The sequence below is a fragment of the Diabrotica virgifera genome, chromosome 4 (genome assembly GCF_917563875.1).
Source record: "Diabrotica virgifera virgifera chromosome 4, PGI_DIABVI_V3a".
In the NCBI taxonomy this organism is placed as follows: Eukaryota; Metazoa; Arthropoda; class Insecta; order Coleoptera; family Chrysomelidae; genus Diabrotica; species Diabrotica virgifera.
In genome coordinates, this window is record NC_065446.1 from 213012447 (window position 1) to 213034875 (window position 22429).

Genomic DNA, 22429 nt, shown 5'->3' on the forward strand with positions numbered 1-22429 from the left:
ATTATATTGTCTCAGATTTCTCACCCCTTGATGTCTGCGCTACAACTGTTAATGCGGGACTACCTGATCACGAAGCGGTTTATACGAAGTTTAACATCTTTAGCAAGTCCTCCTCGAAAACTCGACGTTTAGGCAGGATTTTTTCCGGTCGGAACTTTCGTAAATTCCAAAATTTATGCTTAACCTCTGAGTGGTATAACGTTTAAGTTTTCCCAGTGTAGATTTTGGTCTAGCCCCCCTCATTTCACGCTTTTATCTTAACTGATTAGATCTTAGAGTCCCTATCGGCGTTGTTTTTCTTAGAAACACATATGTGCTATCGATAGAGTCGAACATTAGACTTTAATAGCTTTCTGGTGAATGATATGGGCCTTGCATCCCATAACTCGTCTTAAGTATTAGGTTCGCTAAGCCCTTTTACGAGTGGTAAGGAAATCTGTTCTTGAATATCTTTCACAGTTTCCCATAATTTTGATTGGTTAAAACCCCACCACAAACAAAGGACGCCAAAGGTTCATAAAAACCACAAATTCTCAAAATTCTGCATCATTTGTGAGTTGAGTTAATATAGTCATTATGTGAGATCAAGTTTGTTCGTGTATTGTGGGCCCCGCCGATTAGGCAGGTAAGAGTATTAATGATTGTTTATTGGTATGTACAATAATTGTACAATTGCGTTTTCTATTTTTTAAAGGGTCCACCTTTCACCTTCCACCTTCCACCTACGCATTATGTTGTCCAGCTGCTATTTTATGAACACTGTTAAATACTATTATTCTTTCGACTGTGTCGTAAAGTTGAATTTCTTCATGGCCATCTTCCACACCTTGAGAGCCTGCCGGCTTACAAAGGGCCATCCTACCCTCTAACAGATGTTTTAAGTAAGTCACTCATCTTTTACTTATTGAAGAAATTAGTAGAGACGCCTTTGTTATGTCCAGGGCAAGGACAATTTTGTGTTCTTTCGTGAAATAAGTTCAATGACCTAAATTTTTCGCCCAGTTTGTGATAGTGACATTCTGAAAAGTAGGTCATACTTTTAGTATGAAGTTGATGATTATCTTTTTATTTTTAAATGGGTGATCATTTAAACTATAAACATTTACATTATGTAGATATTTTTCTGAGTATTATTAGAGTGTTATTAAGTATTGTTAGATAGGTATAAATATAAACAAAGAGCTCTTTCTTTTTTGTTGTAAGTGAACGGTAAGAATAAGTTTTATTTAGAGTATCGTTTTTTTATTTTTTTGAGTAACTTCAGTTTATTTTTTTTTGAGTTAATAAGAGTTATATTCGTTCACTTACATTATAGGTACATCTCGTATTTTGTTAGTTTTGCGGTGTTGGTGAATACACCAACGTATATGCAATTTGTTAACCATTTTTAAATAATTATTGTGTAATTTTTGTTTTTGTGGTTGACGTTTTTACGTTTTATTTGCATATATTATGTGAGCATTAAGAGATTTCATTGAGTATTTTAATAAATGTTTTGTTAAAGTGTACGATGTCGTTTTTTATTTATTATTTACAGCTCAAGACTAAGAACAATGTTGTTTTGTCGTAGCATTCTTGCTAATTTGTTATTGTTGTGTTATGTTTCGTTAATTATTGTTCCTTTGAGTATTTTTTGGTCAAAATACCTGGCGCCCTATATTTTCGTTTGAGTATTAAGTATTTCCGTTTCCTTAGAGTCCAAGTGTCAAACCAGCAGTTAATGTTATCTATTTACCTTTTATCTATCTTCGTTTCATTAGCTCTATTCGCATACCATTGTTTATTCATTTAACACCTTTCATTGTAACAGAAGCCCAACACAAAGAACCATGCCCACATCTCTTCCGACTGAGCAACGTGGTCTTTGTTTCGTCAATGTAAACGATTGGACCTTTCCATCTTCGGTCATTCCTTATTCCATCTAAGGATAATATCGTCCTGATCCTTCTGGTTCAGCCTTCATGACCTCGTGTCCATCTGATCGTTATACAAAATGGCGCCCCTCTCGTGGAGCCTTATACAAATTACGTGGGACTTCTTCTGTTACCTATGGTTGCCTTATACATAATTTCGTAGAGCTTTGTCAATTGCCTTTTCACGGGCTATATATATTTTCTTGTCTATGCGTGAAGCATGATTTTCTTTTTTATCATGTTCCTATTAGACCTGATTTTCTTTTTTTGTTCAAGTTTGGCTAATTTGCAGCTATTTTTATTGACAATATATTTTCGTGTTATTATTTGCTAATAGATAATAATAGTTTGACACATTTTAGTTTGTTTGTTTCCGCTTATTGTATTTAAATGTCAGTGTAGTACCTTACACTTTCATTTCTGCCTTTTCGAATTCTAGAGTATCATTTTTTGAAGTATATAGTATAGTATCGATCTTTTTTCTTTAGATATATTTTACTTGAGTAAATTTGAGCATTTTTATTACTTTTCCTTATGTCAAAGGGATACGTCTTTTGCTATGTATCTAATTAAGGTAAAGGTATCTAGATCTTGAGCTGTGTATTTTTTGTAGCAAATCACAAAGAAGTTGTAATTGTTTAACTTTTTGATTTTTACGTTTATTTTGTGCCGTACTTTGCAACTTTTGTGATTTATTGTAGTTTGCTTTATATCGTTTTATTGTGCATTTTACTTTTTATATTTTTTGTATATGTATTGTGTTGCGGTATATTTTTTTGTACTGTGTTGCGTTTATTTTATTGCATTTAGGTACCGTTTTTGAGTTATGAAATGCTTTGTAACTGTTTTCAGAAGTAGCAATTATCACTATTATGATTGCGTCGTCTTCTAAAATTTTAAGGTACATGCTTCTTCGTCGTTCAACGATATTGTTCTGTCCGGTTTTATGACCAATCTTTTCTGACCTCGTAGAATAGTATTGTTGTAATGATTTCTGTGCAGTATATTTTTGGATTTTTATGTGGTTATGTATTTTTGATGATATCCTATTTGGTTGATATCGTATGTTTTTCAGTACCAGAATGTTTTGAGTGGTTTTAGAGAGTTTTTAGTCATGGCGTGGTGTTAGTCTGGAGAATGAAAGAGTCCTGCAGCTTTCCGTCATGCTATTGTTTTAGGTTTGTGATTTAAGTCTTAAATGAAAGAAGTTAAGCTGTCCATTCCAGAAATTGTTTTTTACAATTAGCTATTAGTCGCGAGTGAAAGACCTCGGTGCATGCTGTTGTGAAATATGTTTGAGAAATTATGTTTTACCATTCCAATATCAGCATTCTAAAATCTATTCGGTACAAAACTACTTCCAGTCCAGAAAATATTCCTTTTTTCAGTGTAGAGTCTTCGTTTACCGTTGCGTAATCTTAATATTTTTCGACTAGCCTACGATAAGGTGGTTGACATTTCAAAATTCTTGTCCCACCCCCAATAACAACATCTGTCAGGGCTTGAGGTATTTAAGTGTGTCTTTTGACCCTAATTTCAGATAAAGAGGCGTAATGTTTTTATTAGCTTTTATTTAGCATATGTTGCAACCGCAAAAGCTTGTAGATACACTTATTTTGATAGTAGATATTTTTAAAGGGCTATGACCCTATTTTAGGTATTAATGAGATGTAAAAAGTAGCATCTTATTGCTTGTTTATATTTCACAAGTAGTTTGACTAGTGAATATAAATTTTCTATGTTTAGGTAGCAGATAATGCAAATATTTTTGTTTAGAGTACAAGAATTCGAGTAATTATTGTTAGTTCTGTCGCTAGTTTGAATGAATTAGGATAATGTTTTGGCAATTTTGTGTCGGCTATTAAGAATTTAATTTTTTTGTTAAATACAGGCACGTACTAGGTCCAGATGTGTTTGCAGAATGAATTTTGTTCTTGGGGCTTACATAAAATACTATTTCGATAAAATGTCGTATCTATTTAGGACATCAGTCCCTACTAAATTGTGATACTTCCCTACCTGTGAGCTACCTGTGATTTAACCTAACGATCTAAATTACCTTTATAATAATATATTATCATATATATTTTAATAGAAAGGCGTCTAGTATGCGTAATTACTTCCAGTCCTAATTAAAGGTAGATTTCGACAATTATCTGAACTTTCCTTTGTTCATTTCTTTCTATATATCTTTGTTGAGAACTCCTTGGCATGTTTTACTAACTTCTCTATTCCTTTTGTTTGAGTTCGAATTTATTCGTTACGTGAGATAGTAATTGTGCTTTGGTAATTTTATATGTTACTCGTGTTTATTTGCTTTTGTATTCTGTTTGCTGTTTGAATTTGTTTAGGCTCTTCCGGTTCATGTTATCGGGATAGCAGTAAATATTTTTTTGAGTCAGTGTTCTGTGAACATTATACTTATTTTAAGAACGTTTGATTGCGAAATGCTTTGTCCTAGACCGGCAAAGTGAAATCAAATAAGCAAACCATTAGCAATAACTAGTGCGTCTGTTATTATTAAAGTCCCGAATGAAAGATTTCGTGGCAATTTTTGAGTGTAGCTCATAAAGTCCTGGATGAGAGACTCCAAGGCACCTATGCGTTTAGTCGAGTTTGTTAGAACTCGAGTTTGTTTGTTGTTAGTGGAAGCACTATGACAAATATTTTTGTATTGAGTTTGCTTGTGCTAATTTTGCGTTTGGTTTTGAGTTAATTCCAATGGAGTTGATTTTATTTTAGTTGAGTAAATATTAATAAAGTTATTTATAATAATATCGTATAATGTATTCAGACATATCTTGTCGTGATTACACTCCTTGTTTTTCTGGGAGTTTCTTGATTGAAAATTTTCCGCCGTGGTTAACCCCACAAGATTTTTACGGAACTTTTGGCCAACTTGTTTTCTTTCCCTGTCTTAAAATTTCGACCAGCTGTTGAAATTTCGACATTTTTTTGCTTTGATCTTGCAGTCAAAATCTTAGCATTGCTTGACGCTTACCTAGTTACCGGTTGAGGGGACAACCATAACGAAGTTTGCCTACGTTACCTTGTTGGCTACTCGCCTTTGTTGAGCTGGAGCAACCCTTATTTTCGCGTCCAAAACTTCAACATTGGTATGTTCCACCTTTTTAGTTTGGCTAGAGCCATTTGTGTAGATATTTGCCATTTTGGTCGTTGTACTTGTGAGTCAACGAACCATACCTTGAGTCGACTTTCGAGTTGAATGTTTAGTTTTATGTTAAGGATTTAAGCAACACTGTAGGTGTTTGCTGACTTAGTCGTTTATAATTAGAGTAATCCTTGTATATATAGTTCCTAGTTTTTGTGTTTAATTTGCGTTTAGTTTATCATAGAGATAACCCTTTTTAGTTTGGTGTTTAAGTTTTGTTGATTATTAGCTTTTTCCGATTGGGTCACTTGTGTTCAAGCACCTCAAGTACCAAAACCTATTTTAGTATGTCTAGGTGACTACCGACTATGTCAGGCTACTGCTTGATGGTCAGAATATGGTGCTTACTGCAGACTCCGATTGTAAACAGTGGTATTGCACCACAGTTTAAATCGTGGGGGGAAGCTGTATAACGTTTAAGTTTTCCCAGTGTAGATTTTGGTCTAGCCCCCCTCATTTCACGCTTTTATCTTAACTGATTAGATCTTAGAGTCCCTATCGGCGTTGTTTTTCTTAGAAACACATATGTGCTATCGATAGAGTCGAACATTAGACTTTAATAGCTTTCTGGTGAATGATATGGGCCTTGCATCCCATAACTCGTCTTAAGTATTAGGTTCGCTAAGCCCTTTTACGAGTGGTAAGGAAATCTGTTCTTGAATATCTTTCACAGTTTCCCATAATTTTGATTGGTTAAAACCCCACCACAAACAAAGGACGCCAAAGGTTCATAAAAACCACAAATTCTCAAAATTCTGCATCATTTGTGAGTTGAGTTAATATAGTCATTATGTGAGATCAAGTTTGTTCGTGTATTGTGGGCCCCGCCGATTAGGCAGGTAAGAGTATTAATGATTGTTTATTGGTATGTACAATAATTGTACAATTGCGTTTTCTATTTTTTAAAGGGTCCACCTTTCACCTTCCACCTTCCACCTACGCATTATGTTGTCCAGCTGCTATTTTATGAACACTGTTAAATACTATTATTCTTTCGACTGTGTCGTAAAGTTGAATTTCTTCATGGCCATCTTCCACACCTTGAGAGCCTGCCGGCTTACAAAGGGCCATCCTACCCTCTAACAGATGTTTTAAGTAAGTCACTCATCTTTTACTTATTGAAGAAATTAGTAGAGACGCCTTTGTTATGTCCAGGGCAAGGACAATTTTGTGTTCTTTCGTGAAATAAGTTCAATGACCTAAATTTTTCGCCCAGTTTGTGATAGTGACATTCTGAAAAGTAGGTCATACTTTTAGTATGAAGTTGATGATTATCTTTTTATTTTTAAATGGGTGATCATTTAAACTATAAACATTTACATTATGTAGATATTTTTCTGAGTATTATTAGAGTGTTATTAAGTATTGTTAGATAGGTATAAATATAAACAAAGAGCTCTTTCTTTTTTGTTGTAAGTGAACGGTAAGAATAAGTTTTATTTAGAGTATCGTTTTTTTATTTTTTTGAGTAACTTCAGTTTATTTTTTTTTGAGTTAATAAGAGTTATATTCGTTCACTTACATTATAGGTACATCTCGTATTTTGTTAGTTTTGCGGTGTTGGTGAATACACCAACGTATATGCAATTTGTTAACCATTTTTAAATAATTATTGTGTAATTTTTGTTTTTGTGGTTGACGTTTTTACGTTTTATTTGCATATATTATGTGAGCATTAAGAGATTTCATTGAGTATTTTAATAAATGTTTTGTTAAAGTGTACGATGTCGTTTTTTATTTATTATTTACAGCTCAAGACTAAGAACAATGTTGTTTTGTCGTAGCATTCTTGCTAATTTGTTATTGTTGTGTTATGTTTCGTTAATTATTGTTCCTTTGAGTATTTTTTGGTCAAAATACCTGGCGCCCTATATTTTCGTTTGAGTATTAAGTATTTCCGTTTCCTTAGAGTCCAAGTGTCAAACCAGCAGTTAATGTTATCTATTTACCTTTTATCTATCTTCGTCTCATTAGCTCTATTCGCATACCATTGTTTATTCATTTAACACCTTTCATTGTAACAGAAGCCCAACACAAAGAACCATGCCCACATCTCTTCCGACTGAGCAACGTGGTCTTTGTTTCGTCAATGTAAACGATTGGACCTTTCCATCTTCGGTCATTCCTTATTCCATCTAAGGATAATATCGTCCTGATCCTTCTGGTTCAGCCTTCATGACCTCGTGTCCATCTGATCGTTATAGTGGCACTTTCCTTCCATGGACGTCGATTATAATTTCAGTGATTTTTTGAATAAGCTGGTCTGTATCTTCAATAAAGCATTTCCTTTAATCACAATTAAGCAAAAACATCGCAAATCCTGGACTACCAAAGGTGTCCGCATATCAGCCAAAAACATGCGTTCACTACTGTATATCAAGAAATTTACTACCAACGTCTCTGTTACTGAATATATCACCAAGTACAGGGCAATCTATTTAAAACTTATAAAATCGACTAAAAAATTGTATTATCAAAATCGTCTCAGAAGCTCCAAAAGTGTTGCAAAAGAAACTTGGTCCATAATAAACGATCTTCGAAATAAAACTCACACAGCTCAAACATTTTCCCTTCCAGACCCAGAAAATCTAAATGAATATTTTGTTAATGTGAGTAAAAATATAACATCAACTATTGTGTCACAACAAGATCCCATTTCCTATCTCCCTAATTCAGGAAAGGTTTCGAATTCATTCTTTATAAGACCGGTTGGTAAATCTGAACTGATCCAAACAATCAATAGTATCAAAAGCAAATCTTCCTGTAGTACCGATGGACTATCCATAAAAATTTTCTCAAATCTCCCAGACAATGTGTTGGGAGTCCTCATCTCTCTAATAAATGATTCTTTTGAGAAAGGTAAATTTCCAGAGTGCCTAAAGACGGCCATCATTATTCCTCTTCATAAGGGTGGTGAAAAATCTATTGCCTGCAATTATAGACCTATTGCATTACTACCGGTACTCTCCAAAATTATTGAAAGACTCCTAAAAGCCCGACTTATGTCCTTTCTCGTTGATAACAAGATTTTATCACAAAATCAGTTTGGATTTTTAAATAATAAATGTACCACCGATGCCATGTTTTCTGTACTACATGAGGTTTATCAAGCATTAAACAATAAACTGCCACTGTTTTTTGTGATTATGCCAAAGCTTTTGATTGTGTAAATCACGACATTTTGATAAAAAAACTAGATTTCTATGGAATTCGAGGTATTTCTTTGAACTGGTTTCAGTCTTACTTGGAAAATAGGAAACAGCTGGTTAGAGCAAATGATACAGACTCTAGTCTCAAAAATGTTGTATGTGGGGTACCGCAAGGTTCAGTATTGGGTCCTCTACTTTTCCTTATCTTTATTAATGACATCACTAGTTTAAAAATCGATGGAAAAGTTTTTCTTTTTGCTGACGATACCAGTATCACTTGGAGCAACTCAAATATCGCAACTCTTCATGCTTCTAAAACTTCTGATCTACTCACAATAAAATCCTGGTCAGATTCTAATTTACTCTCTTTTAACGTAGACAAAACAGTAGCATTACCCTATAAAGGAACTCTTCAACCCTTACCTCTTCATAACAGCCAGATCAGTATCGTTGATTCTGTAAAGTTCCTTGGTATTTTTTTAGATAGCAACCTTAAATGGTCCCTTCATATCGATGTGTTAAGCAAGAAACTATCCTCAGCTTGCTTTGCAATAAGATCTGTCTCTAAGGAAATGGATTTCGCCTCTTCCAAAATAACATACTTTTCATTGTTCGAGTCCCATCTTCGATATGGTCTGCCTTTTTGGGGTTTTGGTACAGCTGCCCAATCCGATGTTATTTTAAATTGCAAAAAAGAGCAATCAGATATCTGTTTGGCGTCAGAAGAACAACACATTGCAGAAGCTACTTCAAAGATCACAGAATTCTAACATTACCTTCTTTATATATTTTAGAAACTGTTTGCTTAATTCGTAAACATCTACATGTTTTTCCAGAAAGACCTAGACATGACTATTCCACCAGAAATTCTACTTTTGACATCTATTTACCGATCCCGTCCAGTGAGTTAGTAAAGAAATCTATATTATATTCTGCAAAAAAACTATACAACCATCTCCCTCTACAACTTAAATCTGCAACATCTTTCCCCAAGTTCCGTAAAATGACTAAAGCCTATTTATCTGAAAGACCATATTATTCAATAGCAGAGTTTCTTAACCAATAACTAAGAAATTACAGTATTGTTATGTATAAGTAGAATCTTAATCTATATTTGAGTGTCATATGCAGCAGCATAACTTAATAAATTACTTATTAAATTTCTTAAGGTAGATTACGCAATTTGCAATTTTTTTAAATTTTGCAATAGATTGTTACTGATTTTTATTTGACTTTATTATGTTTTATTTATATTGACGATTTGTATAATTTTAGTAAATTGTATTTGTTATTGTTTTTATTTATGATTCTTGTAAGCTTTGTCTATAAAATTGTTAAATTTTTCATGACAATAAAGCATATTTCTATTCTATTCTATTCTATGATAATTATTAAAAATTATTATTAGAATTATTTGGACAGTTTTTAAAATTTTATTAAAAATATAATATCATACTTAAGAAGCTTTTACTTGCAACATTGTTAATTTGTTTCATTTATGGTGTAAAGCTATACACCAGCTAAACACTGGAATTTTCTTCTTTAGTTTTTGTTAGAATACAGGTATAACCGTTTTCTATAACATTAAAAACATGATTTTTCTTTTATAATAAAAATTGTTTTTTAGTGTACATACTATGTATTACGTTATATCTACGTATAGTGCGAATAAGCACATAAGTCAAAAAATCGCATTTTTGTTTTAAGTCATATTCGTCGATAATAACTACAAATGCATGATTGTGTAAAGTCATATAAGTCAATAACGAAACGTAAATAGGTTAAAAATGATTGTGTATATACACATTAGTCGAAATGATTTAATATGGGGTGGGCAAAATATGGTGTAATATAAGTCAGACTTATGTAGTTTTACACTACCAATTTTGCAGTGAAAAATCACATAAGTCAGACTTATGTAGTTTTACACTACCAATTTTGCAGTAAAAAATTACATAAGTCAGACTTATGCTTAACGTGCCATTAAGCCAGACGATGGAAATAGTAGACCTCTTCTCCAAACTGATTCTCAAGATAAAGCAGGACCGTCTGTTGCATTTAATCGTCGAATTAGAACACGTGGAATTAAAAATGATTCTAGAAAAGTTCGCCGAGAAAGAAAGGAAAAACGAAGTTCTGGACTGCCTTTCACCACTAAAAGTGGAAAGAGACAAAGAGAAAGAAATATGTTGCCTTTGCCAAACTGTAGACGACAGTGCCGAGTTAAAATTTTTGATGAAAAGAGACTTATTCTTTTTAAGCAATATTGGCAATTAAATTCCTACAATAAAAGAGCAGCGTACATTAGATCACTGGTAGAGATTGTTGATAAAGCCGTCAGTAGACCTCGAACAGAAGACCCTAATCGCCATAAATATAGACTTACAACCAACAGATATTTCTTAGAAATTGATGGTAAACGAATGCAAACTTGCAAAACTTGTTTTCTCAACACATTTGGTGAAACAGACAATTTTATTAATTTAGTTTGTCGAAAGAAACGCTATTCATTATCTGGATTTATTAGTGATGACGGGAGGGGAAGTGCAACTCCTCCATCCAAATTCTCTAAAGAAACAATGGATAATGCTCGTACACACTTATTACTGGAAAATAATACGTACTATACAATAGATTTTGCAAATATTATAGAAAATGACAAATTTATTATTATAAATATTTAGATAGAAAAGTATAAAACTATAAACTAAATTAATTCTGTGTCCGAATCTTGTACTTATTCTTCAAACTCCTCATCTGAGCTTAAATGTTCATTCTCTTCTTCTTCATCAGACTCCCCTCGAGACTCAGATTCCTCTTCTACATGATCTGTAAATAGTTGTAATATGTATTTAGAATTAATTAAAAATTAATCCGTGATTAATTAATTGAGTTGCTACGTATTCTCTGTCCTTTTATACGGAGTCGAAGCCTGGACAATGACGGGCGCATCTGAAGAAAGACTTGCCATTTTTGAGATATGGTGTTATCGAAAAATGTCATGGACAAAACACTTAACAAACAGGGAAACATTAAGAAAGATGAAAAAGGCAAAAGAAATACTCAACATTATGAAGGAAAGAAAAATGAGCTAAAATGAATATACATTCTCTTCTTCTTCGTCAGACTCCCCTCGAGACTCAGATTCTTCTACCTGATCTGTAAATAGTTATAATATGTATTTAGGATTAATGAAAAATTAATTAGTGATTAATTGATTAAGTTGCTACGTATTCTTACTTATATAACCAATGCTTAATACTTTTCCTTATATAACCAATCACATCACGTTTTTTATTTCTTAGTATATGACCAAAGTATCTCATGTTCCTTTCCTTCATAGTGTTGAGTATTTCTTTTGCCTTTTTCATCTTTCTTAATATTTCCGTGTTTGTTACGTGTGTCCATGATATATTTAACATTATTCGATAACTCCACATCTCAACAACGGCAAGTCTTTCTTCAGATGCGCCCATGATTGTCCAGGCTTCGACTCCGTATAAAAGGACGGAGAATACGTAGCAACTCAACTAATTAATCACTAATTAATTTTTAATTAATTCTAAATACATATTACAACTATTTACAGATCATTTAAAAGAGGAATCTAGTGTCGAGGGGAGTCTGACGAAGAAGAAGAGAATGAATATTTAAGCCCAAATGAGGAGTTCGAAGAAGTACAAGATTCGGACACAGAATTAATTTATTTTATAGTTTTATACTTTTCTACCTATATATTTATAATAATAAATTTGTCTTTTCCTATCATATTTGCAAAATCTATTGTATGCACGTATTATTTTTTTTAATTAAGAAAAAGTTACTTAAAAAACTATAATATATAATAATTACTCTAACGTCTCGAGAAACAACAACATGGATATCGCCAGGTCACGTGATTTTTCTCTAGCGAACGGACTCGCTCAGCTACAACAGAGGACGCGAATAGCTATCGGTATACGATCTTTCTCACACTACTGCTTACCTATAGCGGTTTTCATTTATATGCACGCGTAATTTGTTTGATCACCTGGCAGTTGGAAAATTTCACCAAAAAAACCTGTCTTTTTTAGAATATTTATTTTTAATATTAAAAAATACCCTGTCAAAATAACAATATTGCACCTCCCTGTCCGAAGGAATGTACATAGCTATGCATGTATAGTTGTATATTTTATACTCGTTAATAGTATGTACAGATTCAGATGAAATCTTCGGAAGTTCAGATGCATCCCCTGAAAATAATCCTGGGGCTCCCATGCAAGTATCTGACAGAATTAAAATCGCCCTCAAATCGCATGGCCTGTTTATTTTCTTTATATTTGAATATTTAAATTTTCTCTAAAGTCACGTCAATGATATTTTTTGTAATAATAATTTTTACCCTTTTGTTTAACTTTGGGGGATTTTTGGGGAAAATAACCGCTACCCTCCAGCCAGACCGGCATTTTTGTATTAGGCTATCATGGAAGAGTCACCTGAAAAATTTTCAGGTTGCCTAAAATACCTACTCAAAAATGTCTCACAGCTCTTAGACCAATACTACATTCATCTCGCTAAACATAACTGTTTTCGAGATAAACGCATTTTAATTCTGCGATACAACATAATTTTTTGCATAATATCATTGTAGTTAGACCCGAAAACTAAACTTGAAACCATAATAATTGTGCCAGTTCTCATATTTATGTCATTGCATCATAAATTCCATTTGAAGAAATTTGCGATACAATTTGTAAATTTTTATGGTTTTAAGTTATTTTTCGAGTGTAACTACAATGATATTATGCAAACAATTATTATGTTAAAAAAATAAGAAAATCTACGGTTTCGTTTTGATTAAAATCTGTCTTCCTCCATCCCCCGATAGTACTATTTCTAGGTCTACCTGTTCAAGTAGGCTCTAAGGAAGACAGATTTTTACCTTTCCGACCGTAGACTGTCGATATAAAATAAAATAATTTATATCGCAGTATGGATAGAACGCCCTCTAACGGGGAATAAGCGAAATCAATTTCGACTCAATTCAAGCTCTCTGCTTAACCCAGGTATAAACATACCAAAAGGCACCGGCAGGAAAACATTCCACTTTGCGGTTCAGAGAGCCCATATGAAAACTCGTTTTGGGCTCTCTGAACCGCAAAGTGGAATGTTTTCCTGGCGGTGCCTTTTGGTATGTTTATACCTGGGTTAAGCAGAGAGCTTGAATTGAGTCGAAATTCATTTCAATTATTATGTTGCCTCGCAGATTTAAAATACGTTTATCTCGAAAACACTTGAGTTTATCGAGATAAATGTGGTATACCTTTTTTAAGTAAAAATATTAAGAGAATAAAAGTTTTGATTCAAAACGTATGTAGAGTGGGTAATAATAAAAAATTTAACCTATTAAATAAGCGCTGAAAGGCGTATGTGGCGCCATCTGGGTAATAAATCATTTTTGGTAGCGAATTTAGATTTCTCTTCCCAAAAAACTCCCGCTTGCCAAATTTTGTGTTATTATTCCATGTTTCTTAGGAAATAATCAAGAATAAATAAAATAAAAGTTTAACTATGACACCCTGTATTTCGGTTATTAACAACTTTCGTACTAAAGTAAGTTAGCCTAAATCGATCTATTTGAACCTAAGAAATCTAAGGTTAAGCTATGGCCCATTCTTTACCAAACACCCTGTATAGCTCTGAGCATTTTCCTTGCCCATCTCTTCAATTTCTGCGTATTTGCTTTTTTCGTTATCCATACTTCTCTACCATACGTCATTGTGGGCCCTATTACCGCTTTATATCCTTAGCTTTGATTTCTTTATACAATCGAACATATCGAGCACAAATAATATTAAAAATTATTGAAGATAATAATATATAAATTTGTTAATATTTTAAAACGCCCCTTTGTTTGTACCTGAGTATAGATACTTGAATTTATGGAATGTTACAAAGATTTCTTCTAAAAGATCATGTAGTTGTATAAATAAATTACTTAAAATTTTAACTATTTATATTGGGAAATAAGCCACAATATTATTAAAAATGATTTTTATTAACGTTTCGACGATAAATTATTATCATTATTTCATTCATAGGAGATTCTGACCAATAGAAAGCTACAGAAATGCAAATTAAGGTGATAATTTTTGATAATCTCCCGTCGTTAAGCATATTACGTCAGATGCCCTTCGTTGCTACGAAAAATACATTCAGTGACATTAATGACAATTAATGTTTTAAAAATTATAAAAGTGATGACTTTCAATCGTCATATTATATTTATAAAAACTTTTAATTTATGTTTAATGGTACATTGTACTTACATAAATAAATTACAATTAAATTTTGGTTTTGAAGAGTTTTATTCATGAAATAATCGCAACAAATTGCACACGATCTCTGAAATTAATATAGAATTTTTGCTCTCGTGACACTTTGATATAATTTCACTCGCCTTCGGCTCGTGAAAACTGTCAAAGTGTCACTCGGAAAAAATTCAATAATTTCAAAGCTCTTGTGCAATTACTACTGATAATATCACGAGGTTTTTCCTGGTTTTCCCTCGTGATTTACTATGAGATCTCTAACGCGAGTATTTTAATGTCACCGTTGCATGTGGTTGTCTTTTTAAAGACGGATCACATGCTATGATTTTTTTGTGACGGATATTCTTGAGTTGGGGTTGATTTCATATAATCGAATGAACTATCTTTCAGTAAAGTCGTCCCAGGAACGCAACACATAAATATTGGCAATATCATTTTAAAGACTTATACTTTAGAATGTATCATATGTATCTGAATTGCCGATATAAATGAGTCAAACTAAATAAATTATTAGAAGAATTGTTTTTACTAAGCAACGAAATTTTTGTTTATGTTAGTAGTATTTTGTATTTTGACAACGGCACCCGATTTGGGCGTCGAAACGTTAATACAAATAATTTTTTAATAATATTGTGGCTTATTTCCCATTATAAATAGTTAAAATTGTAAAAATGCCACAAGAAATTAGCTTCAGAACAACACTAAAAATTACTTAAAGTGAAGTTTAATATAATAACTGGCTAGATCAGCATTAATAAAGTGTATATTGTATAAATTTGGACATGATTCAAGGTTTAACTTACTAACCTGTACAACAGCTATTAATTCAGCACGGACTCCAAGAATCCCCAGGAAAAACGTTAATATAAATCATTTTTTAATAATATTGTGGCTTACTTCCCATTATAAATAGTTAAAATTGTAAAAATGCCACAAAATAAAAATGCCACAAAATAGCTTCAGAACAACATTAAAAATTACTTAAAGTGAAGTTTAACATAATAACTGGCTAGATCAGCATTAATAAAGTGTATATTGTATAAATTTGGACATGATTCAAGGTTTAACTTACTAACCTGTACAACAGCTATTAATTCAGCACTGACTCCAAGAATCCCCAGGAAACTAACGAAGAGACCTGAAGTTAGGACACCCATTGTGGATGTGGAGCTGGTGATTTTTCTGAGTATTTATTTATATCTTAATGTTAATTTTTATTATGAACATGCGAATATAACACTAAGCTAATAAAGATAAATTAGTAAATTATGGACTTATTGTTCACGTTGTTTGATTTTTACTACACGACTCTATCATAAAAAAATTATTGTTTTAATATAATATTATATTTATTCTTTCCGTTTCTAACATACGTACTTGATTAAATTGAACTTAACCTTCTGGTACCCTTGACATATATAAAAGAATTATAATTCTTTATTTTATTAAATGATTATTACCTTATTTAATCAGTCAAATTGTTAATGGCCGGGATTCAAGGTTAAACCTGGTCAAATACTGTAAAACCCAATATATTAAACTGTTACTGTGGAAACTAAGAAAAATGGATCAACAAAGAGCTGACTCGTGAAAACCTGGTCTTAACTAGAGTATCAATAGACATAAATAAAACCTTAACAAAACAGCCTAACATTTGCAATTTTTGAAAGCAGACAGGCAAACAAAAAAGCAGGCATAAATTAAACCACATATTCTGGGACCTAAAATAGTTCGATTGAACCTAACTTACCTTATAGGCCTGGGCCCCGCGTACCAAAAAACGTTAATTAATAGCAAGCTGAAAATTTGTTAACAGCTTAACGGTGTCTAGTCGGACAAACTTTGATATATAGGAACACTGGAACACGGAAAGTTTTAATTGTAAAGCAGATTACAGGTTTCAAACGCCAGACTACGAAAACGTCCCATTTAGTCGGACAGAATTTCCGATTGATTTGTTACCCTTTTATTAAACGCTCATGCAAAAATCAGACTGCTACTAATCATCAATATTATTCCTGTCATTTAACATGTTCTACGTGTCGGATTTAAAACATCTCAAAACGTGTCGGACTTAAAATGCCCAACATAATTGTCGGACAAACATTTTTTCATATTATACCGGGTGTCCACTTATATTTCCCCCATTTTAACTGCCTATAACTTCTAAACGGCTAAGGATAGAAATATGCGGTTTTCGCTGAAATGTTTTATTTTTGTAAAAGTTTTGTCTGAATGGATTGAATTTTTTATATCGCTTCCAAATACGAAAAAAATGGCGGATTTTTGAAAAAAAAGTTGTTGACTTTTTTTAATGGAACACCCAGCATATTTTTTTTGTAAGTTGAAAGAAAGTTTTTCAAAATCGGTTGTCAAATCACTGAGTAATTAATTTTTAAAATGAGAGGTGCAACGTGGATATCGCATACCTAAATAACATAACTAAGCAAATTGATATTATGTTATGTGATTTTCACATTGCATCTCTCATTTTAAAAATTAATTTCTCAGTCATTTGACAACCGATTTTAAAAATTTTTATATCGCTGGTTAGGTAAATGATCGTTTTTTCCAGTTTTTAAGTAAGTATCTATTTTCTATATCGCTTTTAAATAAAAAATGGCGGATTAAAAAAAAACGTTGTTGACTTTTTTTATTAAAACACCCAGTATATTTTTTTGTAACTTGAAAAAACGGTCATTTACCTATCCAGCGATATAAAATTTTTTAAAATCGGTTGTGAATTTTTTTTTATTGTTGTAATATTTACAAACTGTCCTTAAATAAGGACAATAGGTAAATTCTTTGACAAAAATTGAAAATTTGACCTGTAGAGGGAGATCCAGTGATCACCCTCTTTACATAATTTAAATTAAAACAAGTTAAAAGTTTAGTTATCACAGATTATTCGAATTTTCTTGCTAGGTCCACTACTTTGAATCTCTTCAGGCATCGTACATCATTGTGGACATCAGTGAGGTTGCTGGCTAACTCGTTTGGATGAGATTCTAGTCTCTTGGAATATTTTTTGTAATATTCTGTTATTACTGTTTTTATGGATGGCACATTGAGGTCTTGCTCTATCACATAGTTTGGCACGTACCAAGGGGCATTCAGCATTGTTCTAAGGACTTTGTTCTGGAATCTCTGCAGTATTTCTAGGTTAGTTTGACTGGCTGTCCCCCAAAGTTGAATACCATAGGTCCACACTGGTTTTAATATAGATTTATATATCAACAGTTTGTTTTCAAGAGATAGTTGAGATTTACCACCGATGATCCAGTACATTTCTCGGAATTTTATTCCTAGTTGTTTTCTTTTTTAAAAATATGCTTTTGCCAAGTTAATCTCCTATCAAGATGGATTCCTAGGTACTTGACAGTATCGGTTTGTGGGAGTTGCGTTTCATTTAGTGTTACAGATGGACATGTTTGTCTTTTCATGGTGAAGGTTACATGGATGGATTTACTCTCATTTGCCTTTATCCTCCATTTTTTAAGCCATCTTTGTATATTATTAAGGTCTTTCTGAAGGATTCCGGATGTTGTATTTGGATCATGGTGAGAGGCAAGTACAGCAGTATCATCAGCAAAAGTTGCACACGTTGTTTTGTTACTTGTGGGTAGGTCAGCAGTGTAGAGCAAGTACAATATCGGTCCCAAGACACTTCCTTGTGGTACTCCGGATTTTATTGGTCTTAGGCTTGTGAATTCATTATCCTGCTTGACTAGGAAGTGTCGGTTGGAAATATAGCTTTTTAGGATTTGATAACAAGGATGGGGAAGGTTTTTCTTTAGTTTAAAGAGCATACCAGCATGCCATACCTTGTCGAAGGCCTGACCAATGTCCAGGAATGCAGCAGAACAATACCTTTTATTTTCTAAATCACTTCTGATGTGTTTTACCAGTCTATGTACCTGTTCTATCGTTCCGTGTTGTGTTCTGAACCCAAGTTGGTGTTGGGGAATTAGTTTCCTTTCTTCTGTAACTGGGGATCATTGTTTAAGGAGAAGTTTTTCCAAGATTTTTGATAGAACAGGTAGCAGGCTTATTGGTCTGTATGAAGTCAACTGAGTTTTATTTTTCCCTGGCTTAGGTATGAGAATAATTTGAGCAAATTTCCATTATTCTGGGTAGTATCCTAGCCTAAATATTGCATTAAATACTTGCGTCATCATTTTCAGACCTTTGCATGTCAATTTCTGCAGTACTTTCACGTTGATCAGGTCATACCCTGGAGCTTTTTTTGGACTGATTTTATGCTGGATAATATTTCTAACTTCTTTAGTGGTGATTTTTTGTATAGGTAAGTCCATCTGGTAGGGCGATTCCAGGAAGTCATTTATTTCTTCCTCTGTGTCACCGTCTTCCATGGGATGTGGCTGGAATACATTTGTGAGGTGATTTGCAAATGCCTCGGCTTTTTCTTTATTATTTCTACACCAGTTTCCCTCTTGGTTCCGTATTGGTGGTATTTGTTGTTTCGGGTGTTTGATTTTTCTCGTGGCCTTCCAAAGGGAATATTCACTATCCGCGTTTGCTGATAAACCTGTAAGATATTCTTATATTTTATTATTTTTGATATTATGCAATTGTAGTTTAATTTCCTTGGTGATTTTATTTAATTTTGTCTTGTTCTTAGGTGTTCTTTTTCTTCGCCACTCCTCCTTTATTTTTCTCTTTCTAGGAATCATTTCCTTTATTACAGTTGGGCAATGCTCTTTAAATTCTGTTTGGTAGCAGTCAGGGGTAGCATACCAAGCAGCTTCTTGTAAAGATTTCTGAAGATTTTCTACTGCTGCGTAGATGTCACTTTCTGTTTTCAATGGGATGTTTATGTCAATTAGTTCATCTAGTTTAGTCTTGAAAATGCTCCAGTCTGTTTTGTTACTGTATAGTGATGGTTGTTTACTACTGTTTGTTATTTGTGCATACCATGTCGCGATTACGCTAGAGTGGTCAGAGGGTAGATCGTAACAAAATTCTACTTTTGCCAATTTAACATTAATTCCTTTAACAATATAGAAGTCGAGTAGATCAGGTATTTTTGCATTGTCGGTAGGCCAGTAAGTTGGTTCCTTGTGGCGAGATAATTTGCATTAGTCGCGTTTATAGCTTTAAGAAATTCTCTGCCTTTTGTGGTAATAATTCTGGATCCCCAGGTAGTATGCTTAGAATTAAAATCTCCTCCTGCTATAAATCTATTTCCTAACGTTTTAAAAAAATTTTCAAACTGTTCCGTTTTGTCATTGTGCTTTGGCGGACAGTATATAGCTGATACTGTTAGTGGGCCTAGTTGATTTTCCACAACAATGCTGGTGGCCTGTAGATAGTCGCATTCATGTGTTTGTATTTCGTAGTGCTTTAGTTTATTACTAACTATTATTGCAGTGCCTCCATGTGCTTTTTCGTTGGGATGTTGATAAGTTGTAAATCGTGGAATATTAATGTGGTTTTTGGATGTAAAATGAGTTTCTGTAATCAGCATTATGTCAATTTTTTGTGTGTTAATGAATAGTTTTAATTCTTCTACATGTTGACTTAAGCCATTGGCGTTCCATAATACTAGCTTTAGTATCTGATTTATTTCTGGTTGAGAATCATGGTTAGGAGGTTGAGCATAGTGCTCATTTGTTCCGTTTGTTTTTTTAACATGTCTTTCAGTTCTGACATGTCTGTGTGGTTATTAGTTTGATTTGGTATAATATGTTGTGTAGTAGTTTGGTTGGAGGCTTGCTGGTTAACTGCTTGCGTTGCTTGTGCATATGTTATTCCAGGTTGCACATAGTTGACTGTTGTAGTTCTATCTTGGTTTGTCCTCGCGTTATGTCGTCTCAAGTTAGGGAATTTAAGTTTTTGTAATTGTTTGTGAACTTCACACCCTCTATAATTTGCGGGGTGATTTTCACCACAGTCAGCACATTTAACATTATTGTCTCTGGTTTTCCTTGGACATTCTTTAGTGTAATGAGGTTCTGCGCATTTGACACAGCACGGTTGTTTATTGCAGAAGTTTTTTGTGTGGTTGTATTTTTGACATCTACTACATTGCGGAATTATTCTCTTGACATGCGGTGCTTCGAATTCTACTATGAAATGCATTACTTGTTTAATGTTATAGATGTCCTTGTTATTATCTTTTGTTTCTAGATCAATGTAGAACATAGGCAAAGATTTTTTTGTTTGGATATATAGTATATTCCATATATTTATAACATTATGGTTTTTGGTTTTAAGGTCCTCTTTTATCTCTTCTACATTTGTCGTGGGGTGCATGCCTTTAAGAACCACTCGGTAGTGCCTTTCACTTTTAGGTTTATAAGTGTGGAAGTCCGTGTTTTTTGTTTTTAGAGCATTTATTATGGCGGTGTATGCTTTGTCTGATTTTGGTTGAATTTTTATTTGTTCGCTGTTGATTGCTTTAGTGATAAAATCATTTTCTGCTACTTGTTGCAATAGATCGATAAGAGGCTTGCAGATCTGCACGCCTGATACAAATATTGGAGGTGGTTTTGGTTTTGCATCTGTATTTTTAACTGTGTCCTCCAAATTGTCACTTTCATCTACTGAACTTAGTGCTTCAAATTGATTTTGTGTTGTTATAGGTTTATTTAACCGGTACTCACCAAGTTTTGTTTGTCTTTTGTTACTTCTAGGCATTTCTGCACTGCTTCTTAATCTTTTTCCGGTAACCTCATTCCATTGCTGTTCTTCAATACTGGCTGTTTGTTCATTTGTTTGGTTTATTTGTAGTGAATCATTAGGTTGTTGGGAACAAGTCGAAATTTGTATAGGATTTTGGATCATTGGAGCCATGGTTTGTACATTTTGGTTGGGAATAAAAGCCTGTTGAAAAGTTGTTCATGTTACCTGCTCGGTTGATACGCCACTGGAATCTCTAACATCATTGCTGACGATAACTCCCTGCTAACAGCTTTCGGTTGTGAAATGACTGAGCAATTAATTTTTAAAATGAGAGATGCAATGTGGAAATCACTTAACATAATATCATTTTGCTTAGTTATGTTATTTAGGTATGTGATATCCACGCTGCACCTCTCATTTTAAAAATTAATTACTCAGTGATTCGACAACCGATTTTAAAAAGCTTTATATCGATGGATAGGTAAATGACCATTATTTCAATATATAAAAAATATACTGGGTGTTCCATTAAAAAAAAGTCAACAACGTTTTTTCAAAAATCCTCCATTTTTTTTTCGTATTTGAAAGCGATATAAAAAACTCAATCCATTCAGACAAAACTTTTACTAAAATAAAATATTTTTAGCGAAAACCGCATATTTCTATCCTGAGCCGTTTAGAAGTTATAGGCAGTTAAAATGGGGGAAAATATAAGTGGACACCCGGTATATAAAGTTTGCTATTGAACAAACTTAAAAAAAACCTGCTAGTTTTCTCAATCATAAACAAGGATGACAAGTTCCACAATTAAAACTTTCCCTGTCCCAGTGTTCCTCTACATCAAAGTTTGTCCCACTAGACACCGTTTAGCTCTTAACAAATTTTTAGCTTGCTATTAATAAACTTTTTTTGGTATGTGGGATCCAAGCCTATTAGTACAAATGTGCACATAAAAAAGTTATTGTCCTTTTAAGTTGCAGAATGAAAATCGATTTTTTCCAATATATCGCAAGATACTAGAGATATTTTATTGAAAATGTGGCAGAACCATCTTAAAAAAACATAGAAGCCCTCACCCTCACAAATATTTGTGTTCGTTCCAATTAAAATATTTTTGTGGTATCATTGGTATAAACTAGGGATGGCGGTTTTTGAACAAAAAACCGGTTTTCGGTTATACCGTTTTTTTTTACTTACGGTTTAACCTGGCGGTTATAACCTGTTAAAAAAACCGAT

At 33.1% G+C, this 22429-nt stretch overlaps 1 protein-coding gene across 1 annotated transcript in view; it reads right to left on the bottom strand.

Moving 5' to 3' along the window:
- The window catches only part of LOC126878426 (prostatic acid phosphatase-like), a 49359-nt gene extending 33582 nt beyond the window's left edge, over positions 1–15777 (bottom strand). Inside the window, exon 1 of the mRNA XM_028279907.2 lies at positions 15625–15777. Within this exon, the coding sequence (XP_028135708.1) occupies positions 15625–15705 (81 nt within the window). The 5' untranslated portion in view covers positions 15706–15777. The remainder of the gene's footprint in view (positions 1–15624) is intronic.
- Positions 15778–22429: the final 6652 nt, after the last annotated feature.